At 41.1% G+C, this 26,769-nt stretch overlaps 2 protein-coding genes and 1 long non-coding RNA gene across 4 annotated transcripts in view; 1 reads left to right on the forward strand and 2 right to left on the reverse strand.

The window, feature by feature from the left end:
• The window catches only part of CEP41 (centrosomal protein 41), a 66,888-nt gene extending 59,847 nt beyond the window's left edge, over positions 1-7,041 (reverse strand). For both annotated transcript variants that reach the window (XM_075857516.1, XM_075857515.1), the window contains exon 1: positions 6,860-7,041. In XM_075857516.1, the coding sequence (XP_075713631.1) occupies positions 6,860-6,892 (33 nt within the window). In that variant the 5' untranslated portion in view covers positions 6,893-7,041. The remainder of the gene's footprint in view (positions 1-6,859) is intronic.
• Positions 6,866-17,919, forward strand: LOC142749461 (uncharacterized). Its single transcript, XR_012882413.1, has 3 exons — positions 6,866-7,176; positions 16,449-16,683; positions 17,372-17,919. It is a non-coding gene; the product is annotated as an uncharacterized LOC142749461 (long non-coding RNA).
• Positions 10,319-18,840, reverse strand: LOC142749457 (carboxypeptidase A1-like). The gene is made up of 11 exons (XM_075857514.1): positions 18,708-18,840; positions 17,366-17,447; positions 16,530-16,664; positions 15,083-15,187; positions 14,706-14,807; positions 13,297-13,395; positions 12,904-13,014; positions 12,682-12,772; positions 11,723-11,922; positions 11,529-11,613; positions 10,319-10,552 (listed from the first exon to the last, which is right to left on the reverse strand). Exons 1-11 carry the CDS (start codon positions 18,770-18,772, stop codon positions 10,368-10,370), a joined length of 1,260 nt encoding a protein of 419 aa, XP_075713629.1. The 5' UTR covers positions 18,773-18,840; the 3' UTR covers positions 10,319-10,367.
• Positions 18,841-26,769: the final 7,929 nt, after the last annotated feature.

A 26,769-nucleotide genomic window follows, 5' to 3' on the forward strand; every position in this document is an offset into this window, starting at 1 on the left:
TTGTTGACAAGCACAGCAGTCAGACGTTTTTTGTAGTTGATGATGAGGTTTGCACACGTTAGATGGAATTTTGGCCCACTCCTCTTTGCAGATCATCTGTAAATCATTAAGATTTCGAGGCGGTCGCTTGGCAACTCGGATCTTCAGCTCCCTCCATAAGTTTTCGATGGGATTAAGGTCTGGAGACTGGCTAGGCCACTCCATGACCTTATTGTGCTTCTTTTTGAGCCACTCCTTTGTTGCCTTGGCTGTATGTTTCGGGTCATTGTCGTGCTGGAAGACCCAGCCACGAGCCATTTTTAATGTCCTGGTGGAGGGAAGGAGGTTGTCACTCAGGATTTGACGGTACATGGCTCCATCCATTCTCCCATTGATGCGGTGAAGTAGTCCTGTGCCCTTAGCAGAGAAACACCCCCAAAACATAATGTTTCCACCTCCATGCTTGACAGTGGGGACGGTGTTCTTTGGGTCATAGGCAGCATTTCTCTTCCTCCAAACACGGCGAGTTGAGTTAATGCAAAGAGCTCAATTTTAGTCTCATCTGACCACAGCACCTTCTCCCAATCACTCTCAGAATCATCCAGATGTTCATTTGCAAACTTCAGATGGGCCTGTACATGTGCCTTCTTGAGCAGGGGGACCTTGCGGGCACTGCAGGATTTTAATCCATTACGGCGTAATGTGTTACCAATGGTTTTCTTGGTGACTGTGGTCCCAGCTGCCTTGAGATCATTAACAAGTTCCCCCTGTGTAGTTTTCGGCTGAGCTCTCACCTTCCTCAGGATCAAGGATACCGCACGAGGTGAGATTTTGCATGGAGCCCCAGATCGATGTCGATTGACAGTCATTTTGTATGTCTTCCATTTTCTTACTATTGCACCAACAGTTGTCTCCTTCTCACCCAGCGTCTTACTTATGGTTTTGTAGCCCATTCCAGCCTTGTGCAGGTCTATGATCTTGTCCCTGACATCCTTAGAAAGCTCTTTGGTCTTGCCCATGTTGTAGAGGTTAGAGTCAGACTGATTAATTGAGTCTGTGGACAGGAGTTTTTTATACAGGTGACCATTTAAGACAGCTGTCTTTAATGCAGGCACCAAGTTGATTTGGAGCGTGTAACTGGTCTGGAGGAGGCTGAACTCTTAATGGTTGGTAGGGGATCAAATACTTATTTCTCTGTGCACAATGCAAATAAATATATATAATTTTGACTATGTGATTTTCTGCTTTTTTTTTTCTATATAATCTATCTCTCACTGGTAAAATTAACCTAGCCTAAAAATTCTAGACTGTTCATGTCTTTGACAGTGGGCAAACTTACAAAATCAGCAAGGGATCAAATACTTATTTCCTTCACTGTATACGTGTCCTTTACAGTTGTACCAAAGAGAACAAAAAATGGAGTCCACCCACAGTGCTGATGTGAACTCAACTGAGGTGCGACCAATCTGACAGATGCTGGAGAAATCCCAGGAATCAGGGAATAAATACACCGAGATGTTTTCCAATGACGCCTAGTGTTTTAGGCTGCGTTTTTGTTTTTTCAAAAGTCAAGCATGCCCTTGGCATAATCTATCGGGCTCCTAAATTCTCCAGTATTTTGTCAAGCCCTACGCTTGGGGTATGTAGGTTTTGGTATGGTGCCCTCGGCAACATCACACATGGCTGCTTGTTACAGCTACAAGTTTCCCTAATAGTAAAATAACAGAGCCACGTGCAGCTGCAGCACAATGTGACGCAGAAGCTCTTCAAAACGACAATACATAGTTCTCACACTGTTCCTATCCGAATTTTACCAAGGCTACAATAGTTTATAACTAGGTAAGAGCTATGAGACCCTAATGAATAAATATATATATATATATATATATATACACATATTTTATCATTTGACAATAACACTACACTTACCCCCCCCCCCCTGCTTGTTTCGATATATACGGTATATAAAAATAAACCCCGAATCTCAAATGACCTATAAGAGCTAAATAATGTGCTGTGTGTTCCCTATGGGTATTACCCTGAACACCTACTAAGAATACTGCCTTCCCTTGACAATGCTTGTCCTTATAAAAGGTGAAAATAATCTACCATGCGGATATTCTGCCTCTCTAACCCACACGATTCTTCCTATCCCCTGGCTCACTTTTATTTTATTTTTTATTTTACCCATTTACAAAGACTATTTAGAGGGATATTCCCAACTCAGACATTAATGGCATATTCACAGCATATGCCATAAATATCTGATAAATATGGCTCCACCTTGCGTATGTGCCATCCAGGCGTATGTGCCAACTGTTTCCCACAAACATGGTGAGAATTTAGCCTAACAATTTATATTGCTTCCTATTGCGGTCTGTAAAAGCCCAACAGGTTCCAGGCTGTGTCTAAGGCCTTATTTACACGAGCGTTGGGCATCTTGGCGTATAAAATTTTAGTTTTTCACGGCCGAGGTGCATCCGTGCTCGGCGCTGCGGGACGCGGTCAGGCATCCACCATAGTTGAGAGTCTATGGAGGGATGCATGATGCATGAAAAGATAGGACATGTCCAATTTTCGCACGGTCCGTTGAAACAACGGCTGTGTGAACAGCCACATTGAATTACATAGGTCCGTGAGTCGGCTGCTGTTTCACCGGCCGTCCCACGGACGTTAAAAACGCTCGTGTAAATAAGGCCTAAATGCCAGCTAAAGCCTGCAGTAGTCGTTTACTCAAATTTATGGGACAGCTGACATGAGTAGAAGGTACACCCCATTATCTGAAGAGCTGCACTAACCTGCTGGTACATGCATTCACAGTCCTGACTCCCGATCACAATGACAACCACTAACTACATCAATTCTTAATGCCAGACAGCGGACAGATGCAGCTATATTTATATATGGCACATTTGGCAGAAACCCTTTAGCATAAAATATATATACATGCAATAAGGAGGACTTTGTCTATGTCACCTACACATAAACCCAGTGCTAGAGAAATCTGTCTTACAGAATATATAGTGGATCTACTTTTTTTTTTTAACGTATACAGTGAAGGAAATAAGTATTTGATCCCTTGCTGATTTTGTGAGTTTGCCAACTGTCAAAGACATGAACAGTCTAGAATTTTTAGGCTAGGTTAATTTTACCAGTGAGAGATTATATATAAAAAATAAAAAAACAGAAAATCACATTGTCAAAATTATATATATTTATTTGCATTGTGCACAGAGAAATAAGTATGTGATCCCCTACCAACCATTAAGGGTATGTTCACACGGCAGCGTCCGTAACGGCCGAAATTATGGGGCTGTTTCCAGGAGAAAACAGCCCCGTCATTTCAGCCGTAACGGCATGTGCAGGCGCTTGAACACCGCGTCCATTACGGACGTAACTGGAGCTGGTTTTCCATGGAGTCCATGGAAAACGGGTCCATTTACGTCTGAAGAAGTGACATGACACTTCTTTGGCGCGGGCGTCTATTTACGCGCCGTCTTTTGACAGCGACGCGTAAATATACGCCTCGTGTGAACAGACCAACGTCAGCCCATTGCTTTGAATGGGCAGATGTTTACGGCTGGAAAGCGTTGACATTTTCGGACGTAATTCCAGGCGTAAAACGCCCGAATTACGTCCGTAATTTGGCCGTGTGAACATACCCTAAGAGTTCAGCCTCCTCCAGACCAGTTACACGCTCCAAATCAACTTGGTGCCTGCATTAAAGACAGCTGTCTTAAATGGTCACCTGTATAAAAGACTCCTGTCCACAGACTCAATTAATCAGTCTGACTCTAACCTCTACAACATGGGCAAGACCAAAGAGCTTTCTAAGGATGTCAGGGACAAGATCATAGACCTGCACAAGGCTGGAATGGGCTACAAAACCATAAGTAAGACGCTGGGTGAGAAGGAGACAACTGTTGGTGCAATAGTAAGAAAATGGAAGACATACAAAATGACTGTCAATCGACATCGATCTGGGGCTCCATGCAAAATCTCACCTCGTGGGGTATCCTTTATCCTGAGGAAGGTGAGAGCTCAGCCGAAAACTACACGGGGGGAACTTGTTAATGATCTCAAGGCAGCTGGGACCACAGTCACCAAGAAAACCATTGGTAACACATTACGCCGTAATGGATTAAAATCCTGCAGTGCCCGCAAGGTCCCCCTGCTCAAGAAGCCACATGTACAGGCCCGTCTGAAGTTTGCAAATGAACATCTGGATGATTCTGAGAGTGATTGGGAGAAGGTGCTGTGGTCAGAGGAGACTAAAATTGAGCTCTTTGGCATTAACTCAACTCGCCGTGTTTGGAGGAAGAGAAATGCTGCCTATGACCCAAACAACACCGTCCCCACTGTCAAGCATGGAGGTGGAAACATTATGTTTTGGGGGTGTTTCTCTGCTAAGGGCACAGGACTACTTCACCGCATCAATGGGAGAATGGATGGAGCCATGTACCGTCAAATCCTGAGTGACAACCTCCTTCCCTCCACCAGGACATTAAAAATGGCTCGTGGCTGGGTCTTCCAGCACGACAATGACCCGAAACATACAGCCAAGGCAACAAAGGAGTGAATCAAAAAGAAGCACATTAAGGTCATGGAGTGGCCTAGCCAGTCTCCAGACCTTAATCCCATCGAAAACTTATGGAGGGAGCTGAAGATCCGAGTTGCCAAGCGACAGCCTCGAAATCTTAATGATTTACAGATGATCTGCAAAGAGGAGTGGGCCAAAATTCCATCTAACATGTGTGCAAACCTCATCATCAACTACAAAAAACGTCTGACTGCTGTGCTTACCAACAAGGGTTTTGCCACCAAGTATTAAGTCTTGTTTGCCAAAGGGATCAAATACTTATTACTCTGTGCACAATGCAAATAAATATATATAATTTTGACAATGTGATTTTCTGTTTTTTTTTATATATATATTCTATCTCTTACTGGTAATATTAACCTAGCCTAAAAATTCTAGACTGTTCATGTCTTTGACAGTGGGCAGACTTACAAAATCAGCAAGGGATCAAATACTTATTTCCTTCACTGTACATTGGGAGCACTATGATCCACTTTAGGCACTGTTCACATCTGCATTGGAAGCTCCATAAGGGGCCTCTGTAACAGATCCGGCAGAGATTACCAGAAATAATTGCGCAGCATGCAGCGCTATTGTTTCCAATAAAACTACGTACAGCCTGACGAAACCCATTAAAGTCAATGGATTCCGTTGGCTGCCAGTTGCGTCTGTGGTGAAACTTGACCGTTGCTACCGTATTCCCTTGTTCTGCTCCTCTGACCGAGCGGAACAACGAAATGGCCCGACGCAGACATGGACGTAGCCTTATTCATTATTCCCAAATAGAAAAAAAAAAAGGAAATATGGACTTTACTTTAGAAAGACTCAATTTCTAAGAAGGCAAAATCAACAGAACTCGGTGCACATATTGAGTCAGCAATGAATTCTGGGAGATTTTCGCAAAAAATTTCTAGACATGGCGAAACACATATCTGGTAGAACCCTTCAAACTGGTTACAAGAAAATTCAGTTCATTTTAAAAGATATTCCTAAAAAAAAAAAAAGGCGAGAGGAAAACAAACAATAACAAAAAATTCCTGAAGACATCAGAGAAACCTACACAACAGGAGGCTGAAAACGACAGGACAGAATATAATAATAGAAAGAGATCGCCAATAAGAATTGTGGATTAATAATATTTTTCCGTTTGTTAATAAATACTGAACAATAAACTTCCATTCATTTATCACTTCAATTTCACAAACGAAAACTCATAATTTCCATGATGTGAAAGATTCCATCGCTTTACTTCAGACCTCATCGGTAGTCACTTTGTAGAAATGCCCAATGAAATGTGTTTTCTCGGGGCTCGTGCGCGCCGCCATATTACGACTCCGTTTGGTACGAAGCCGTCATAGGGCTGTCTCTACTGTACTTCCATATACCTCCGATTTCATACAGAGGCTTTGATTTGTCAGCTTCCGTACAAATCCGACAGAAAAGAAACACAAATCGCACTTGCTCCAGCAGACTCCATACGTAAGGCGTTGTCCAGCATGCTCCCATGAGCCCTTAGGGTATGTTCACACGCGGTGTTTTCAGGCATGTTTCAGGGCGTAAACGCCTCGAAAAACGCTAGTGAAATGGCAACAAGCAGCTTCCCGTTGAAATCGATGGGAAAACTGGCATTTCGTTCAGACGCGGTGGTTTTTTCTTCAGGACGCGGTTTTAAAAAACGGCGCGTAAAAAGAAGGAGCATGTCACGTCTTGGAGCGGTTTTTTATAGGGTTAATTGAAAAACATCTAAAACGGCTTAAAAAAAAAAAAAACGCCTCAAAAAACATTTTCTGCTTCAAAAACGGCTGAAAATCAGAAGCTCCGTCATTTTCAGCCATTTTTAATTGTGCGTGTGAACATACCCTTATGGATATAAATCTCTGGTGGTTGACCCCAGCTGATCAGACATTTATGGCATTTCCAAGCACTGTACGTGCCATAAGTGTTTGTCATGGAAACCCCCACAGAATAATGCAGACATCTCCTCATTACAATTGTTTGTACATCAGTGGTCTCCAACCTGTGACTCTCCTCCTAACAGGACATGATGAGAGTTGTAGTTTTACGACACCAGGAGAACCATAGGCTGGAAACCGCATATGTACATGAACACAGGTAACGGATAGGTTATGTATCTGAAACTGAAAACCAGACATCGTCTATCACTATAGCAGATGACCAGATGGAGAGCTGAGGACAAGCAGCGGGTATCTGTAACATATCCATGCGCGCAGATACACCTTCTTGTGGCGCTAATATGGCCTGTATGATCTGGGTATAATAACGCGGCAGCGGCTTCCTCACCTCCGCGTCTCCGATATTCCTTCTCGCCGACATGATTTTCTTTTTTTCAAACAGAAGCGCACAGCAGCCCGAGACACCGTCACCAACCTCCTCCCCTCTCTGCCGCCGGAGTCTGATCACCTTCCAACAACCGCACACATGATTGGTGGGAAGTCGAAATGAAGCTAATGAGAATAGAAGTTATCCTGCAGAGGGGCGTGGCTTTTGAGGCTAGTGACAGTTCGCTTTGGTTGCTAGGTGACAGAGACGCTGTGGTCACCCGGCTATTGCTTTTCCTGTTCCCGCCTGGTTGCCCGGGGGCTGAGGACAGTTCTAGGGTAACTGGTTCCCGCATTTTAATATCACGATATACAGTATTCATTCATGTCGGTTTTTACTTAGTTGTACTAGTTGCTCCTGCACCAGGGAGGACAAATATAATAAATCTGATTTGTTTTACATTTTATAGGAGAATTGTGGTAAATAAGATGGATAATCTTCCTTCCTGCACATCTACATACCTCTGTTGATGAATAAATTCAAGGGGGTCTCCTGAAGCAAACATTTAGACACATGCACCGAAACTAACATCAATGGGACCTGATTGGCGCCAGATTATCAAATATTCTGGATATCTATATCTGTCAATCATGGAAGAGTAAGGCCTCATGCACACGACCGTAGCCATGTGCACGGCCGTGATTTTCGGGTCGGCCGGCAGCAGACTGTCACCCGCGAGCCGGCCGCAAATCGCGGGCCATGGCCGCGTCCATTATTTTCTATGAGCCTGGACCGCAGAACAGGCTCCTGGGCCATGCACGGACTGTGGAAACCATGGTCGTGTGCATGACCCCATAGGAATGAATGGGGCCGCAATTCTCCCGTGGATTTTCGGGGAAATTGCGGCCGCAAAAGCACGTTCGTGTGCATGGGGCCTTAATATAATGTAGAGAACCTTAAAGGGGTTTTTCCATCTTGTACATTTATGGCATATTCACAGGATATACCATAAATGGTCCGATAGCTGGGAGGTCCTACATCTGGGATCCGCCCCTTTCCCTAGATGGAGCCCCTTGACCCCCATTCTACCTTGTCCGGGTCTCGCTGCGGCGACTCACTGATGAGGTTCTGTTTCTTAATGCAAAATAAGTGTAAAAAAAAACTGTGGACATGGCCTTATTTATGCTATAGGCATGGACGAGAGTGAGGACAATACTAGTGTGAACAAAGCCTTAAAGAGACTACATTAGAAGAAGGTATTTGAATTTATTCAAATGAGCCAAATCCTTGTTTTTGTTTTTTGTATTTTTTATTTTCTTATCCTAATCATTCTTGGATTAAAGTCTTAAAATCTTTATATGTGCAGCAGTTTTTATTTTTTGATTAACTTTATTATACAATTGCTTTATTTACAAAAACATCAATATATTATATAGAAAGGTTAAAATAGAAAGGAAAAAATCAGGGAGAAGATAGGAGTGGAAAATTGAAAAATAAAATTTAGGGCACAATTTTTTTTAATAAAAATCTTTTGGTAGGTAATATGTTTTGTTATGAGAGACACATATATGTATAGAATTTAAAACTTTACCTTGAATGTCCACCCTAGCATATATATATTTTCTTTTCTTTATAAGTTTAAAATTATGTGATGATCAACCTCCCAATACAGAGCTCCAAATCCCCTGCACAGCGATACAGTATTCACAATGCACAGCCAAATATCCAAAACAAAACATACTGGCTAACAATCCGCCACCAGAGGGAGCCCAGGAGCACGCCACATACTGCTATACATTAAAGAGGCTCTGTCACCAGATTTTGCAACCCCTATCTGCTATTTCAGCAGATCGGCGCTGCAATGTAGATTACAGTAACGTGTTTATTTTTAAAAAAACGAGCATTTTTGGCCAAGTTATGACCATTTTTGTATTTATGCAAATGAGGCTTGCAAAAGTCCAACTGGGCGTGTTTAAAGTAAAAGTTCAACTGGACGTGTATTGTGTTCGTTACATCGGGGCGTTTTTACTACTTTTACTAGCTGGGCGTTGTGTATAGAAGTATCATCCACTTCTCTTCAGAACGCCCAGCTTCTGGCAGTGCAGACACACAGCATGTTCTCGAGAGATCACGCTGTGACGTCACTCACTTCCTGCCCCAGGTCCTGCATCGTGTCGGACGAGCGAGGACACATCGGCACCAGAGGCTACAGTTGATTCTGCAGCAGCATCGGCGTTTGCAGGTAAGTCGATGTAGCTACTTACCTGCAAACGCTGATGCTGCTGCAGAATCATCTGTAGCCTCTGGTGCCGATGTGGCCGACACGATGCAGGACCTGGGGCAGGAAGTGAGTGACGTCACAGCGTGATCTCTCGAGAACACGCTGTGTGTCTGCACTGCCAGAAGCTGGGTGTTAACGAACAGAAGTGGATGATGCTGATTCGTCAGCATCATACACTCCCATTCACAACGCCCAGCTAGTAAAAGAAGTAAAAACGCCCCGATGTACGCACATAATACACGCCCAGTTGTACTTTTACTTTTCAACACGCCCAGTTGTACTTTTGCAAGCCTCATTTGCATAAATACAAAAATGGTCATAACTTGGCCAAAAATGCTCGTTTTTTTTAAAATAAAAACGTTACTGTAATCTACATTGCAGCGCCTATCTGCTGCAATAGCAGATAGGGGTTGCAAAATCTGGTGACAGAGCCTCTTTAAACTCAATAGTAAGACAGCATGCAGCGCAGTTTTCATTTTTAACAGTCAGTCTTGAAGTCCTCCATGCTCTCACTCTAATTTAAGTGTAGTACAGCATTAAATGTGTGACAACCAATGCTGTTTTCATGAAATCGGTTAAATCACAGGCAGTTTTATTAGCAGCTACTTCAGAGTTAGTGCATATATTGGAGAAGCAGCTGCTAAATCTAAATGTACTTAGAGACATAAAATAGCTGTAAGTTAAGGGTTGGCCAACAGATACTTCCCCCCGTCTATGGAGCTATCGGAGCGAGCGGAAGTGGCTACCAGACATTGTTTGTCTAAGGCAGTATTTCCCTGAAACCCGGTACGGTTTTTTCATAGAACACAGCAGCAAGGCCTGTCACTTTTGAAGCGTATCTGCACTATTTTTTCTGGTAAAACCTAGGATACACTGACGGAAATCCGACGGAACCATTAAAGTCAATGGGTTCCGTCGGCTGCCGCTGGAGTCCGTCGTACAACAGAACCAGTGCTTCCGGTATTTTCATTGTCTTGCTCCTCTGACGGAGCCGAACAACAGAAATACCAATGCAGATGTGAACCTGTCCTTTCTGAAATGAATAAATAAATAACTCTGCTACGCATTTATGTTATATGAGCATAGGAATATATTGTATAGGCTTAGCCTATTTCCTAAAGGTATAAGTCACCACGTTATATGTGCAAGGCGTAATTTAGATATCATTATAAATGAGAATATGTAAACACAAAGACAACTTTGTTTAGGCTCAGTAAGGATCTTTTATTGCATTTCAATGTTTATTACTTAGAGGTTATCACGCGTATGCTCAATGATCTTGGTAAGACCGAGCCAGGTCTCCTCAGAAGTTGGGATAATCTGGTTAGCTGGCAGGGCAAAACCATAACGGCCAGTATCACGCAGCTCAAAGCTGTAAGAGTACTTGATGCCCTGGTTGTAGGTCCAGTCAATGGTACCACCACTGGCTTGGTCTGTAAAACAAGAATTTGTAGTGGTTAATGATAACAGACTTGAGGATGAACAGCGGTTATGTCCTTAAAGGCTATGTACACCTTTGAAAACGTTTATATATATATATATATATATATATATACATATATATGTGTGTATGTGTGTGTGTGTGTGTGTGTGTATGTATATATATATATATATATATATATATACATGTCTATCAGTGTGATTGGTGCAGCTTTATAATTACTTATTTATAAAAAAATCTTTTAACTTTTTGAGATGCAGCTTCTCTGTATCCTGTATACACAGCAGCTGTATCCAGTTCTGAGACCTGAATCCGTCAGGTCAGCGGCACTGACTGGTTCAATGTCAACGGGTCCTGCGTTTCCTGTTATAAGTTATGAAGTTAGATGTGATCGATAACAGCTCGATCCAGGACCCGCTGTCACTGAGCCCGTCAGTGCGGCTGAGCTGACGGATACAGGTTTCATCGCTAGATACAGTTGCTCCGTATACAGGATACAAAGCAGCTGGATCTCAAAAAGCGAAAATATTTTTTTAATAAAAAGTCATTACGAAGTTGCACCAATCACTGTTTTATAAAAAACAAACAAAAAAAACCCGATCACTTATTATCCCCTTGGCGATAATAAGTGATCTTCCTGAGACAACCCCTTTAATAAGAGCCAGTTTACACCATATATTTTAATGTGTGTCTTTATGCTGGTGGGGTAAACAACCTCAGGGTCCGTCTTCTCATTTACAATAATACCACCATAGCTATCTTGATTTGGGAATGTGACCCATGTACACATACAATCTCCATTATAATCCCACCTACTGTAACTCTATAGAAGAATCTACATCCCACTGTCATCATCATGGTCTATCATATATCTAACTTCCAGCCTCACTTACAACTGTACACATTTTTCACCTTGATTTTGTACAAGTAGTACCAATGATAGAGTATTCTGTAAACACAGTACTTACAGATGGTGGAGATGATGCTTCCATATGTGTATTGTGTTCCATACAGTGAGGTCAATGCATCAACTGCAACTTTAGCAACACTATCCTGCATACAAACAATCAGAAAAATGATGGTAATAATAAAATTATATTTTGATATACAAACTGGATTCTTAGTATAACAAATAAAAAAATAAAGTTCATAAATAATGTACCAATTCTGCGTTATCTGGGGTACGAGCAGTGGTGTAGCCATATGGGTAGAGGAGCATCTGGGAATAGCTGTGGATGGAAATAAATCCTTTGATGTTGCCATGGCTCTTCACATAGTTGACAATAGACTTGACCTCTGGCTCGGAATTGGCAGAAGGTCCTCTGTAGGTCTCAGTGCAAGGATTTGAGCTTGATCCACCACCTAGATATCAATAAGAAGTTATAATTGAATAAATGTATTTCCAATAGTTAATGCATTTGTCAACAATTTCACTGAATGAGCTTTTTAAATGTATAGTCCTATACAGTACTTTCCTAGACCATTACCTTGACCCATCTAAAAATACCATAAATACTTAGTTTAAAGTCTATGTAAACCTTTGAAGACTTTGTTTTTTTGCTAAAACAATTTATTATAGTGTTTAATGCAACTTTGTAATTGTTTTATGTTAATTTTTTATTTTACTTTTTGAGATACAGCCTCTATGTATCCTGGATACATAGAAGCTGTATCTTGTGCTCAAACCTGAATCCGATAGGTCAGCGGGGCTGACAGCTTCGGTGACAGCAGGTCAGAGACACGCAGGATCCCCTTGATATTGATCACATCTAAGTTATGAACTTAGATGTCATCGGTAACAGCTGGACACAGCATCACCGAAGCTGTCACCGAAGCCGTCTGTCCCGCTGAGCTGACGGATTCAGGTTTGAGCACAAGATACAGCTTCTATGTATCCAGGATACATAGAGGCTGTATCTCAAAAAGTTCAAAACATTTTTTTTATAAAAACAAATTACAAAGTTACATTAAACACTATAATTGTTTAGTAAAAAAAAAAAAAGTATTAAAAGCTTTATATAGCCTTTAAGCCCGACAACCTTGGTTCTGATATTGGAGCTTTAGATATATTCCTTATGACAAAATGTAAAATAGAGCATAGAAATGTAAAAGCATTGTCACCTCCAAAACCAGCATCCCAGTTTCTGTTGGGGTCAGTTCCGATGCAGGTGGAGCCAGAATTAGGAGATCTGGTCTTACGCCACATACGGTTCTGTAATGTAATAATGAGGGAAATGCTTAAAAACAACAAATCTCTGTCAATGTAAATCCTAATATGAAAGTTCTGTCACAACTACTATCAAGAAGGAAGACTAATGCCATAAACTATGAAGGAATATTTACTGTGGTGTGGCTGTACACGTAGCCATCAGGGTTGGTCACAATTTCCAATAAGATATCCATTCGGTTCAGGGTGGCAGTAAGAGATTGGTCACGTCCAAAATCATTAACAATCTGAAGGTAAGAAAATACATGAGATCATCGATGTCTGATAAAATAGCTCCTATATGCGTCTGAAGCCATCACATCTACAAGATTTATTATTTTCACTAATTGTAATTAATGACCCAATACTGAGAAAACTGAATGCTGAAATGTTAGATATTATTAGTGTTTTATAACTCCAATAACATAAGAAGCCATGATTATAATGAATGGTTAAAGACAATTTGACTCAAGTTTCTTTAATGCTTTTTTTCTTCGACTAGCTATAAGTTAAAAAGTGTGATTCCATACCTTCTTGGCAAACCACAGACCACTGGCCTGAGTAACCCACTCGCGGGAGTGAATTCCGGTATCAATCCAGAAAGCTGGGCGGTTAGCGCCAGTGCTGAACTAGAATAGAATATAGAATACATATTTAACTTAACCACTGACGTTTCTCTCGATGAACACCGTAGTTGTTTGATCCATACTTTTACATGAGTCTATATGAAGTGTATGTATATATGTTATTTATTATGTTCTTCATCTAGGAGAATCTAGTACTCCTACAAACCTTGTGTAATACTTGGGTTCTCTCAACATCAAACCTGTTGAGTGTCCTGTGGATTAATGTTATAATCATACTTGTATAAATGGACCAGCCTATTGGGAAGGTCATCTAATTGTAAACTCTACCACTATACATGACTATAGAGCCTGTAAATATACATGCAAAGACACAAAACTATGGTTACATGATGTTTACATTACAGGTGCATTGAAAGACTGGGACACATACAGAAAAACGGTCACAGACAGCATAGAATATCTCCATAGGTATGGAGATGAAAATGGTGCAAGTATGTGGGCTATATTTATAAGGCCATGTTCACACAGGGCAGATACGCTGCGTAAAAGTAAATAGTCTATCCTCCCTGGAACCCGCAGATTGTGGTGCAGTTTTCATGCAGAATGTCCGCTGCGGAAAACGGCGATTAAAAAAAGTATAAAGCCTATACGTACGCCGACTGCTAGAGGGCGGGGGTGAGCGGGAATATATGAATATACTTAGACTCAAGCCCTGCATCGCTGGCCACGCGCCCTAAGTATTTCAGGCAGAATGTCTGCTGCGGAAAACAGCGGTTAAAGAAAAAGCTTATACTTTCTCCGGCCTCCGTCGTCATGGCAATGGGTCCCTCTGTTGTTAGTGCAGCCCGGCCTCCTGGGATGAAGTTTCAACCCATGGGAACGCTGCAGCCTGTGATTGGCTGCAGCAGTCACATGGAATGAAACGTCATCCCAGGAGACTGGCCTGGGCGGAGAAGTATAGAGAACGGGTAAGTATAAGTATAAAATATTTTTTTCTAAACTGTGATCTTTGCCGTAGAATCGCAGCTTTTTCCCCGCAAAAATCGCAACATCTGCTATTTGTTGCGGGTTTTACTTCCCCATTGAATTCAAAACCCGCAACAGAAAACCAGCGATTCCGAAGCATAAAATGACATGCTGCGGATTAAAAAAAACGGTTATAAACGGTCTTTCAACTGATTTTTTACACTCTGCTGCTACTGTATTATGATGCAAATCTTCTGCAATAAAATCTGTTGCGGTCAATCCGCAGTGTTTATGCCACATGCGGGCATACCCTTAACGTGCCCCTTTCCCTAAGATTATATCAGAAGTATGTGTGCGTATATACAGTATATCTATGTATCTCTTACCTTCAGAACATTAAGTGGGCGATTCTGATAGCTTTTGCCAATCTCAATTTTGCTCACAAAGCCAGGGTTTTCAGCCACCAGAGTGTCGATAAAGTTGTTAATCTGTGAACATATGAAATATAGGCATTACAATTTTCTGCTAAATGCAATCTATCCCATCTAGGAAATTGAATGTATAACGTATCAATTTAGCCGTAATTTATAACTATTTTGAATCTTTAAATAAATCACCAAGTCAAACATGGCAGCCACGAGAAATTCCGAATCCCTACAGTTGTACTTCAGGCGCCATCAGCAGAAAACAGGCATTGTTTACAGCAGCAAATGAATAAAGAAGCGCCAGAGCTGGTGTTGTACTAACAAGCGTCATCTCTTACCTCATCAAAGGTGTGGTATGTGGCATAGTTAAATGTGTCAGTAGAACGGGCATTTTCCATGGCACGTCCCATTTTCATGTCTCTCTTTTCTTCATCTAACAAGGTCTGTTAAAAATAGGAAAATTGATCTAAAAAAAATCTGATAATTACTTTATACATTCACCAACAGATTTCTGGATCACAATGCCAACTACTTTATCTAAGCGCTTGCTGTTCCGTACACTTTAAAAGAATGAGAATAACTAAGAGTCCCCTGTTTTGTTTTTTTGTTAGCTGCTGTTAGCCAAACAGCACAATATTATTTTTTTTTTGCCATTTGGGTTTGTAGTAGAGTGGACCTGTCCCCTTAATATGCTGCATTATAAGGTAACCCAGTATGATGACAGGTCCACTTTAATATAATATGGACCAGTAACATGCCCAGAAAAAAAGTAGTTAAAAAAGTAGAACAGTTGTAGTGATGAATACACAACAAGATATAAGTTGCCGTAGAGTCCTGGAGTCCTTCAGAACCGAAGAAGGAAAGTTTCCTTAAAATGTACACAGAAAGATTGGTGTGAAAGGTACCATGGTAACTATTAGGGTATGTTCACACGGCAGCGTCGATTACGGCTGAAATTGCGGAGCTGTTTTCAGGAGAAAACAGCTCCGGAATTTCAGACGTAATGGCATGTTGCAGGCGGTTTTCGCAGCGTCCATTACGGACGTAATTTGAGCTGTTTTTCTATGGAGTCAATGGAAAACGGCTCCAATTACGTCCCAAGAAGTGACAGGCACTGCTTTGATGCGGGCGTCTTTTTTACGCCCCGCCTTTTGACAGCGGGGCGTAAAAAAATGACCGTCGGCACAGAACATCGTAAGACCCATTCAAATGAATGGGAAGATGTTTGCCGGCGCATTGGAGCCGTATTGTCGGATGTAATTTGAGGTTAAAACCCCTAATTACGTCTGTAAATAGGGTGTGTGAATCCAGCCTTAGACAGTTAGGGGCTTGTTAGGGTGCAGGGGACGGGTAATTTACCTAATTTAACCTTGATTTTTTTTTTCCAGATTTTAAGTATTATTATTATATTATTCACAGGATTTATGTACTCTGCATTCACCAAGCTACTACTAGGTGTCTTTTGCAACCAGTCTTGTAGACCGGTATACAGCTTTATAATCTCCTGTACCATTTATTGACTACTTTTTGTACATGAATAAGACATCAAAGCTTTACTTTTCTGCATTACGGTCAATACTGTATAGTAGTTAGCTTGGAGAATATGTGGAACACTGGACATAAATCGTTATACTTCTCCTTAACTAGATAATATTAGGCCATTGAACCTGTAAATATCACTTATTTATTTGTGCTACCTATTAGGTACCTTACCTCTAAAAAAGAAAAAAACAAAAGAAAAAATAGAGCACGGAGCTTTTTTTATGTTGGAAGCCAACAACCCACCTGTAGGTCAGGGATCATGATGCTGTACTGGATATTGTGAAACTCCAGATAGACCTTCACATCCTGAAGACTGAAGAAGGGTACACGAATGTCAATGAATCTCTCGGGTACGGAGGGTTCCTGCCAGAAATCCAGCTGTAAAGACAAAGCATGAGTGGGTTTATTTAATAATTGTGTAAAAGTAGAATGGCAGCATCTGTGTTTTGTTCTAGTTACAGAAAAGATCTCAGAACCATATAGGGGAAATTTATTAGGACTGACATACTGTTCTGAAGCATACTTGTCAGATCTTGCAGAGTAACGATCACTATAGCCCCTAACAAGGGAAATGTCTATTGAGAAACACGGTGAACAACTCTAAGATTTAGGCTGGGTTTACATGTCGCGACCGAGGCAAAACCGTGCCGTTTTGCCTTGATTTGCAACATGTGAACTCAGGGCAAAATGGGACGGTTTTGCTTTGAATCGTGACAAAAATTCATTTTTGACCACAACATGAAAACCCAGCCTTAAGTGTTACATTTGATATTGATTATGTTGGGGATTTCAGTATTTGCATTGCAAAGGACGAAATCTGTGGCAAATCTATGGCATAAAGGACATGTGGATTTAAAAATCTGCACTATGACCTAAAATCAGCATGATTTTTTTCCGCAGCATGTGAATGTAGTTTTTAAAATTCCATACACAGTAGTAAATTTGTTGCATAATCCTTGCTTAAAGTCTGAACATGCCCTTAATATTAAACCCCTTACTATTGTATCAATAAATGTACATTTATAATTGATCAGATTCAGTCATGCCTTAATAATCTGAAATTTGATTTACTTTGTTACCTGCAGATCCTCATAGTTTTCCAGCTCCCGAACAATGTTCACCTGCTCATCATTGGCTGGCAGAATTCGCAGGACTTGTTGTCTGTAGAGACATTGGGGAAAATATTGTATTAGTATTCATTTACAGAACCATATTATTCAATAATGAAGTACACTGTAAGGCCAGGATCACACACACAGCTTTTATGCCGTTTTAGCCGCATTTTTTTTTAGCCAAATACAGGGGTGGACAGAAAAGAAAGGTGATGCACTTCATACCTCTCCTTCCTTTTGGATCCACTTCCGTCTTTGGCTCAAAAAACTGAGCCAAAAACGACACCAAAAACTGCATCAAAACTGTTTGTGTGATCCTGGCCTAAAGAGAAATTACAAAAAGTACATTTAGGCTTCGTTCACATCTGCGTCGGGGTTCCATTCATGGGTTTCGTCTGACCTTACCGTCAGGAGAACCCATAAACGGAAACCATAACTTTCAGTTTTCATTACCATTGATTTCAATGGTAACGCTCCGTTGCTAATGGTTTCAGTTTGTCTTAGTTCCGTAAGGTTTTTGTTTTTTTGGCGGAATCAGTAGTGTAGTCGACTAAGCTATTGATTCCGCCTAAAAAATGGAAACCTTATGGAACGGAGACAAACGGAAACCATTATCAAATTGGAAGCGTTATTGAGCATTTCCGTTTGGTTTCCGTTTATGGGTTCTTTCAGACCTTTCCATCAGGGGAACCCATGAACGGAACCACAACGCAGATGTGAACGAACCTTAAGTGGGCTGCTCAAAAGCTAGTCATATGTTAATTTTATGGTCACATCTGCAATTTCTTTTAAATAAATGCAAAAATTTGACCTAAATATATTTTAGGGCAAATAAGTTCCAGTTGAGGATTCTCTGATTCCTCCATAGTAACAATCATTCACAACGTTTTGCTTATAATATGTATCTATCGTACTTCTCTAAGTGTATCTTTTTATGATTATTTGTTTTTAATAAAATTAATTATTGATAAATTGAACACTATTTAATCAGGTGGTGGGATGCTTGAGAAAGGGGGCAGTCCCCCAAAACATCGCAATGGCATGTCAAGACCCTGGATGTGTCTCCGCGTAAAAAAATCTCAGTTGGATATGTTTGTCCATGGGATAACAAACTTTTAATCCCTATGGATTAGGAATTTGGGCCCCACGGGTGAACACTATTCATGACATTTTGTGCATTGTATACGCTATATTTGAAATTACTACAGTAAAAAGTATTTTTATCTTAAAAGTAAAAAGCTTCTACAGCAGACACAGAGCATTTACATGTATCCCAATAATATGGACATAGACCTAAAGGCATACTTACCCGCTGAAATTCTCCATGCTGGTGACAGCTGCCACCAAGGCAAGTAATGCCAGAATACCCTTCATCTTGGAATTGTTAGACTATTAACATACAAGACACTATATATATACTGTTCTCTCTTCATAGACTTCAGTGAACTTACTCTGGGATTGGCCAGTGACTCTTGTACACCTGTTTTTATTCCCACGTATACCTGATTAACATGGCGGGAACAAACCAGCTGCTAGCTTGGTTACTATATTTAAATGCTAGCTTTATCAACAGGAGTCCTTTCCTTCTAGTGAAATGTCATGCAATTTTGTGGCAACATACCAGGAAATAAGATGATTCAGCATTTTGTACCAAATACTGGGCTGTTTGTGTGTGTGAATGCAAAATTCTAACGGTTGCGTCTAAGTCTTAAATTAGCATTTTTATGACTTTCAGAGTCGTCTACCAAGTCTGTAATTTATACTACACGTTTAACTTTGCTGCAAAATAATGTTAGCCCCCCCCCCTTAAGGGGACTTAAGGGGTCATAACCTGATTTCATTCTTTCTTCGTCTCTTTAGTGTTCCTATCTATAATTGTTGTTCTGGGTCTCAGCCCAATTTGGTTTTATGTTGGTAATGGTTTTACCTTTAAGTTCATCCGATCTGTTCAGGTTGCCGTTTGGGATCTGTGTCACTCTTGATTGGCTAAGGTAAAGCTCCGCCACAAAGATTTTGGTTATTTAGAGAAGGTGCTCGTTGGCAGGTAATCTGCCTAGCTCAGCCGGACAAGAGGAAGAAGTTTATTAGTGGGATTGGTAGGTCAGTGTATCGATAAAACTTATTATTGAATTTAACATGTCAAGTATATAATCAGTTATATTTTGGTTCACTATTGTTATTGCCTCTAAGCATTTCGGCGGTCATAAATTTCCTAATGCTAGGTCAACCTAGTTGTTTGAGACCTTGCTTTTTTGAAGCACTACTTGTATTGTTTTGTATTTTTGGGTTCATATATGTCAATAATTAATTTATATTAATTTCTATTTTGATGGAAATTCATTTTCCTTGTTTTTTTTTGTTACGCCATTCACGAATCATCTTAAACAATGTTTTAGATTGTTAGTACAGGTTGTTATAGTTATGGTGATACCAAATATGTGTGTATTATTTATTGTTTTATAATAAAATGTATTGATTGTAAAAATATTGTCTTTGCATGGTTTTTTTTACTGCTCGCAGTTATTTTACCTGCTAGCAAAAGCCTAGAATCTAGGTGACATAGTGTCCCTGTAAATAAGTTAAGAACAATCATTGAACAGATGTAAGGGGAGGGTTGTGCATTTAGGCTTCGTTCACATCTGCGTCAGGGCTTCATTCAGGGGTTCTGTCAGAGCTTTCCGTCAGGGGAACCTATGAACGAAACCCTGACTGAAATAAACAGAAACCATAGGTTTCCGTTTGCATCACTATTGATTTCAATGGTGACGGATCCGGTGCAAATGGTTTCCGTTTGTCTCCGTTATGCAAGGCTTCCATAGTTTTGACGGAAGCAATACCGTAGTTGACTGCACTATTCATTCCTTCAAAACGACGGAACCCTTACACAAGGGAGACAAACGGAAACGATTTGCACCGGATCTGTCACCATTGAACTCAGTTTCAGTCAGGGTTCCGTTCATTGGTTCCCCTGACGGAAAGATCCGACGGAACGCCTGAACGGAGCCCTGATGCAGATGTGAACGAAGCCTTACACTGCGCATTTATCTTTGCAATTTTTCGAAAACGTTGCAGCTGTTAACTGAATAAACCACATACTTTTTGGAACCATCGGAGTGCTGTGGGATTTCTTTTGTTTATGTCTTATAATCCACGGATCTGGATTTCCTGCTTGCACCCATTACCGTGTTGGAATCTGTCGCAGAGTGCTGCTTATCTCTATAGATATATATATATATATAAAATATATATCACATAAACAATATAAAAGTTTGAACAGCACATTCCAACAAAATGAAACAAAACGTGTATGCAGATGCAAGAACGCCTGCAAATATATACAGCACACAAAAAAATGGCGACAGCACACTGCGAACACTAATGTCACCTAAACCACTAAATTTAAATAAATATACATTACTGCTAAATCTACTTACAATAGGGGGGTTCTGCACATTTTGATCAAATTGTGTTTGCCCACCTGCCACGACAAGGCGTCCTCCATAGGCTTAGTCCCAGGTCTAGGTATATGTGCAGAGTATGTCCCCACCTATGGAGGATGCCTTGTCGTGGCAAGTGGGCAAACACAATTTGATCAAAATGTACGCTAAGAACATCCCTATTGCAAGTAGATTTTAGGGCATGACCACACATGGCGGAATTCCTCCGCAACTGTCCGCATCAATGCCGCACCTAATCCGGGTTGCGGATTACGGCTGCGGATCTGCACAAAATGTGCAGAAAATTGATGCGGACTAGCTGCTGCGGACTGCGGGAAAAGTGCTTCCCTTCTCCCTATCAGTGCAGGATAGAGAGAAGGGACAGCACTTTCCCTAGTGAAAGTAAAAGAAATTCATACTTACCGCCCGTTGTCTTGATGACGCGTCCCTCCTTCGGCATCCAGCCCGACCTCCCTGGATGACGCGCCAGTCCATGTGACCGCTGCAGCCTGTGCTTGGCCTGTGATTGGCTGCAGCCGTCACTTACACTGAAACGTCATCCTGGGAGGCCGGACTGGAGACAGAAACAGGGAGTTCTCGGTAAGTACGAACTTCTTTTTTTTTTACAGATACATGTATATTGGGATCGGTAGTCACTGTCCCGGGTGCAGAAACAGTTACTGCCGATCGCTTAACTCTTTCAGCACCCTGGACAGTGACTATTTACTGACGTCTCCTAGCAACGCTCCCGTCATTACGGGAGCCCCATTGACTTCCTCAGTCTGGCTGTAGACCTAGAAATACATAGGTCCAGCCAGAATGAAGAAATGTCAAGTTAAAAAAGCAAGACGCATCCGCAGCACACATAACATGTGCATGACAGCTGCGGACTTCATTGCGGAACTTAGAATCTCCATTGAAGTCAATGGAGAAATTCCGCCATGAGTCCGCAACCAGTCCGCCACTGCTCCGCAACAGACAGAGCATGCTGCGGACACCACATTCCGCTCCGCAGCCTATGCTCCGCAGCGGAATGTTACGCATCGTCTAAACGAACACTGCTAAATTAAAGTGAAAGTCAATGGAGAAACGGCTCCGCTGCGGATTAACGCTGCGGAGTGTCCGCAGCGGAATTTAAGTGAAAATCCGCCATGTGTGAACCCGCCCTTATAGTAATGCATATTTATTTCTATTTAGCAGTTTTGGTTACATTGGTGTTCGCAGAGTGCTGTCGCCATTTTTTGTGTGCTATATACTAGTATATATATATATATATATATATATATATCCAAAAATAGCCAGCACTCCGATTCAAAAGTGAAAAATGTTTTTTTAATTTAACCTTGTGCAACGTTTCGGCCCTATATGATGAGCCTTTTTCAAGCTTGCAAAAAGGCTCATCATATAGGGCCAAAACATTGCACAAGGGTAGATAAAAAAACTATTTTTCACTTTTGAATCGGAGTGCTGTCTATTTTTGGATATATTGGAAACTTTGGAACCGAGGATCGGGTTCCTAGGGCGTGCACCCATCTGTTATTCAAGCTGGTGCTGCTGGGCGGTGGACTCTTTATATATATATATATATATATATATATATATACATACAATATATATATATATGTATATATATATATATATATATATATATTTGTATTGTTTCACAAAATAGTTTCGGGGATATTGAAAAATAAAAATGTAACACACGATAACTAGTGAATAACAATGTAACTTTACTCAATATTATGCCAAAGAAAGCTATACATAAACAGTGTGATTCAGTGAATATATAAATAAGTCTACAAAATAAATAATCAAAATAATATATAAAATAGCATAAATTAACCAAACATACAAAAGTAAAGGAATGGTCACTTAGCTTCAGGTCTTGGGGAAAGCTCTGTTGCGTGCACCAACACCTAAGGATATCTCAAGGAGTGTAGTGTAATCTCTAGATTTCTGTTTCAAAAAAGTTTATCCCTCCTTCAGGGGTACCAACTTACATACCCTTCATGTCCTATTTACTACAGTTAGTACAGTATTCCTCCCAAGTCTCCCAAGGCCCCATTATCAGCAAAATGATAACAGTATTTATATATATATATATATATATATATATATATATATAGATATAGATATAGATAAATAAATATATATATATATGCATATATATATATATATATATATATATATAAACACTTTTATGAGTCATAATGCAAAGTTGTACTAAAATAAAGTGCTAAAATGGGTGGTGCCCATTTACAGAGGCAGAACTGCAGTTATAATTTGTATTGATAATAAACATAAATAGTACCGCAATACTGTACACATAATTAGTACCAATATACCAGACCCCACAATAAATTAAGATCCCAAACCAGACATCAAACATTAATCCAGACCTCAGTCCAGCCCCCAAAATTAGTTCAGACCCTAAGCCAGATCCCAAAATTAATTCAGACCTCAGACCGGATCCCTAAATAAATTTAGGCCCCAGACCAGACCCCTACATTAATTCAAACCCCAGACCAGATCCCTAAATACTTTTAGGCTCCAGACAAGAACCTTAAATTAATCAGACCCCTAAATAAATTCAGACCCCATACCAGCTCCCAAAATAAATTCAGACCCTAAACCAGACCCCTAAGTTTATCAGACCCCAGACTAGGCCCCTGAATTAATTCAGGCCCCAGACCAGATCCCTAAATAAATGTAGGCCCTAGACCAGTCCCATACATTAATTCAGCCCCAGACCAGACCCCTAAATAAATTCAGGCCCTAGACTAGACTGCTACATTAATTCAAACCCCAGACCAGATCCCCAAATTAATTCAGACCCTAGACCAGATCCCCAAATTAATTCAGACCTCAGACAAGATCCTGAAACTATTTCAGGCCCCAAGAACAGCCCCCAAAATTAATTCAGACCCTAAACAAGACTCCTATATTTAATATAAATTCAGGCCCCAGACCAGACCCCTACATTAATTCAGACCCCTGACCAGATCCCTAAATTAGTTCAGGCCCCAGACCAGAACCCTAAATTATTTCAGACTCTAGACCAAACCCCTAAATTTATCAGAACCCAGACCAGACCCGTACATTAATTCAGACCCCAGACCAGATCCTAAAATTAATTCAGACCCTGGACCAGTCCCCAAAATTAATTCAGACCCTAGACAAGACTACCAAATTAATTCAGAGACCCAAAACTAATTTGGGCCCCAAGACCATCCTCAAAACTAATTCAGACCCTAAACAAGACCTGTATATTTATTAGACCTCAGACCAGACCCCTGAATAAATTCAGGCCCCAGACCAGACCCCTACATTAATTCAGACGCCAGACCAGATCCCTGAATTAGTTCAGGCCCCAGACCAGAACCCTAAATTAATTCAGACTTTAGACTAGACCAAACCCCTACAATTTTTGCCACAGTTTTTGACCAAAAAACGACAACCCTTTTTTGCATTAGATTCGTACACTTAAAAAAAAAACGTTAGAAAAAAAAACTGCGATTTCAAAATCTGCCTCAAAATTCCTGAAGGAATTTTAAGTAAGATTTTTTTCTGCCTGACAAAAAAACCTCAGGGTGAACTACCCCTTACTATGTTCACACGGAGTATTTTGGGGGAGGAATATCTGCCTCAAAATTCCGTTTGGAACTTTGAGGCAGATATTCCTCTCCCTGCACGCCGATTTTCGCGGCGATTATCGCGCCGTTTTTTGCCCGCGGCCATTGAAGTCAATGGGAGGTCAGAGGCGGAAGCGCCCGAAGATAGGGCATGTCGCTTCTTTTTCCCGCGAGGCAGTTTTACTGCTCGCGGGAAAAAGACGCCGACGCCTCCCATTGAAATCAATGGGAGGCGTTCTCGGGCCGTTTTTACCGAGTTTTGCGACGCGGTTTCCGCGTCAAAAAACTCGGCAAAATACCCCGTGTGAACATAGCCTAAGTCTGCACAGTTTTTCAAATAATTATTTGTTCCACAGGAGGTTTGTGCTTCTGAGCTGCTTGTCATTCTATAAGTGAGGATCGGAATTTATAACCATAATAAACTATTTTATTTCAATGGAGTTTATGGCCATCTTGCGAGCTACGCTGTTTCCGTAACTGCCATTTACTTCTATCGGAGTTACGGAAACAGCCTAGCTCAGCTGTTTTTTTCATACATGGTCGGAGATTACAAGTGGTAGTGGGAATACAGAAAAGTAGAACGGGGTTTAGGGGTCCCGGTTCTAGAGATAAGTGGGACCCGTATCTATCTGACATTTATGGCATATCCTGTTGATGGGAAAAATGTCCCTAAGGTTATGTTCATACAACCTATTTTTGGTCATTTTTCACCTGTAAACGGACGAAAAACGGTCAAAAAAATCGGAAGCAGAACGCCTCCAAACATCTGACTGAGCGTATTTAGCGGCATTTTTTACGTGTAAAAAAAACGGCCGCGAAAAACAAGTGCAGGTCACTTCTTGGGACGTTTTTGGAGGCGTTTTTCATTGAAAAAAGCTACAAAAATGGCCGTAAAAAATGCCAGGAAAAACGCAGCGAAAATCGCGAGTGGCTTAAAAAATGTCTGAAAATCAGGAGCTGTTTTCCCTTGAAAACAGCTCCGTATTTTGAGACGTTTTCGAGTTTGTGTGTGAACATACCCTTATGGGAAAACCCCTTTAGCGGTACAATTTGCAATATATAGCTTTATAGCATCCCAGCCGTCTATAAATTCACAGACACTCCTTAATAAAAGATAGGTGTATCCTGGATGTAGTGAAGCTTTAATACTTGGCTGCACTACTTGTCATTTAGGAGTCTAGGAAAAATAGGTGACGACCACTATTGGAACTCTAATGCCTCTAATGCCTGTTGTCACAAGGAAATGGCTAAACATATGGATTTTGTTTTTACTTAAATGCTGATATTCATTTTTTTTATTGTTATTTCAGATGGAAATGCTGGGTAATATGTAGTAAAGCTATAAAGGTATTGAGGTAGAGCAGATCTGTCATAATACTATGCTCTCTATGTAAGAAGCAGGGGGCAGGCGCTCCTCTTATGAATACAGCGGCTTTATGGCAACTATGAGTCTGAGGAATTTAGATTGTGAGCCCCACTGGGGACAGTGAGCAAGGACAACACCTGTACAGTGCTGCAGAACATGTAGGCACTATATTCTTATATACAAAAATAAAATATTTGATTTGTGCTCTTTGGAGTCGCTTTCACTGTTACATTCTGAAATTGCAGGACCAGTATACTGTTTTTGCACTGTTTTCGCAAGATATATACTCCACATAGAATGTATTTCTTATATTCTCACAGCTTATCTAAAAGAGGCTTGTTTTCAAGAGCTCATACAGTAACAAGGCCACAGAAATGAGTAGGCGAAGTGCAAAATTGTATTTACCAATCTGGTGGTAAATCGGAAAACTCACAATGTGCTTCTTTCCCACACTTTAAACCTCACTAATGTCTTAGCCGTGGATAACACATAATTTCTACCTTGAAGGGGGTTCCCAGCAAGTAAAAATTGATGGCCTATCCTCAGGGTCGGCCTTAGGGGTGTGCGACCTGCGCCATTGCACAGGGCGCATCACTCCAGCAGCTGGAAGCGGGCGCTGCACTGGTTCTCTTCCCCTGCTTGTTTCAGAAGCACCTGTGCCCGGCGACTCAGCAGCCGCTTTTCCGCCCGGGCGCTTCTTCACTCAATGGCGTCGCTACTGCTGTAGCAGCAAAGCGGCTGCTAGCGGCGACATCGTGCATGAGGGCGCCGGTGCTGCATCCCCCCCCCCAAGGTTGGCGATAGCAACGCCACTACAGTAGAGCAGGGAGGTATCTCCATGCTCTGCTATCTACTAGCGCCACTGTAGCTCCCTGAAGGAGCGGAATCCCCCTGTACCCTGGGATTCTGCTCCTGGACGGAGCGCTTGATGTC

The sequence above is a fragment of the Rhinoderma darwinii genome, chromosome 3, assembly GCF_050947455.1.
Source record: "Rhinoderma darwinii isolate aRhiDar2 chromosome 3, aRhiDar2.hap1, whole genome shotgun sequence".
Classification (NCBI taxonomy): Eukaryota; Metazoa; Chordata; class Amphibia; order Anura; family Rhinodermatidae; genus Rhinoderma; species Rhinoderma darwinii.

Bases quoted from the DNA above. Each gene is read 5' to 3' on its own strand.
- LOC142749457 (XM_075857514.1), bottom strand. From the start codon at position 18,772: ATGAAGGGTATTCTGGCATTACTTGCCTTGGTGGCAGCTGTCACCAGC. The intron at 17,448-18,707 runs GTAAGTATGCCT...ATGTCTCTACAG, and splicing joins AGCATGGAGAATTTCAGCGG to ACAACAAGTCCTGCGAATTC. The intron at 13,015-13,296 runs GTATGGAATCAC...TCTTACCTTCAG, and splicing joins GTCTGTGGTTTGCCAAGAAG to ATTGTTAATGATTTTGGACG.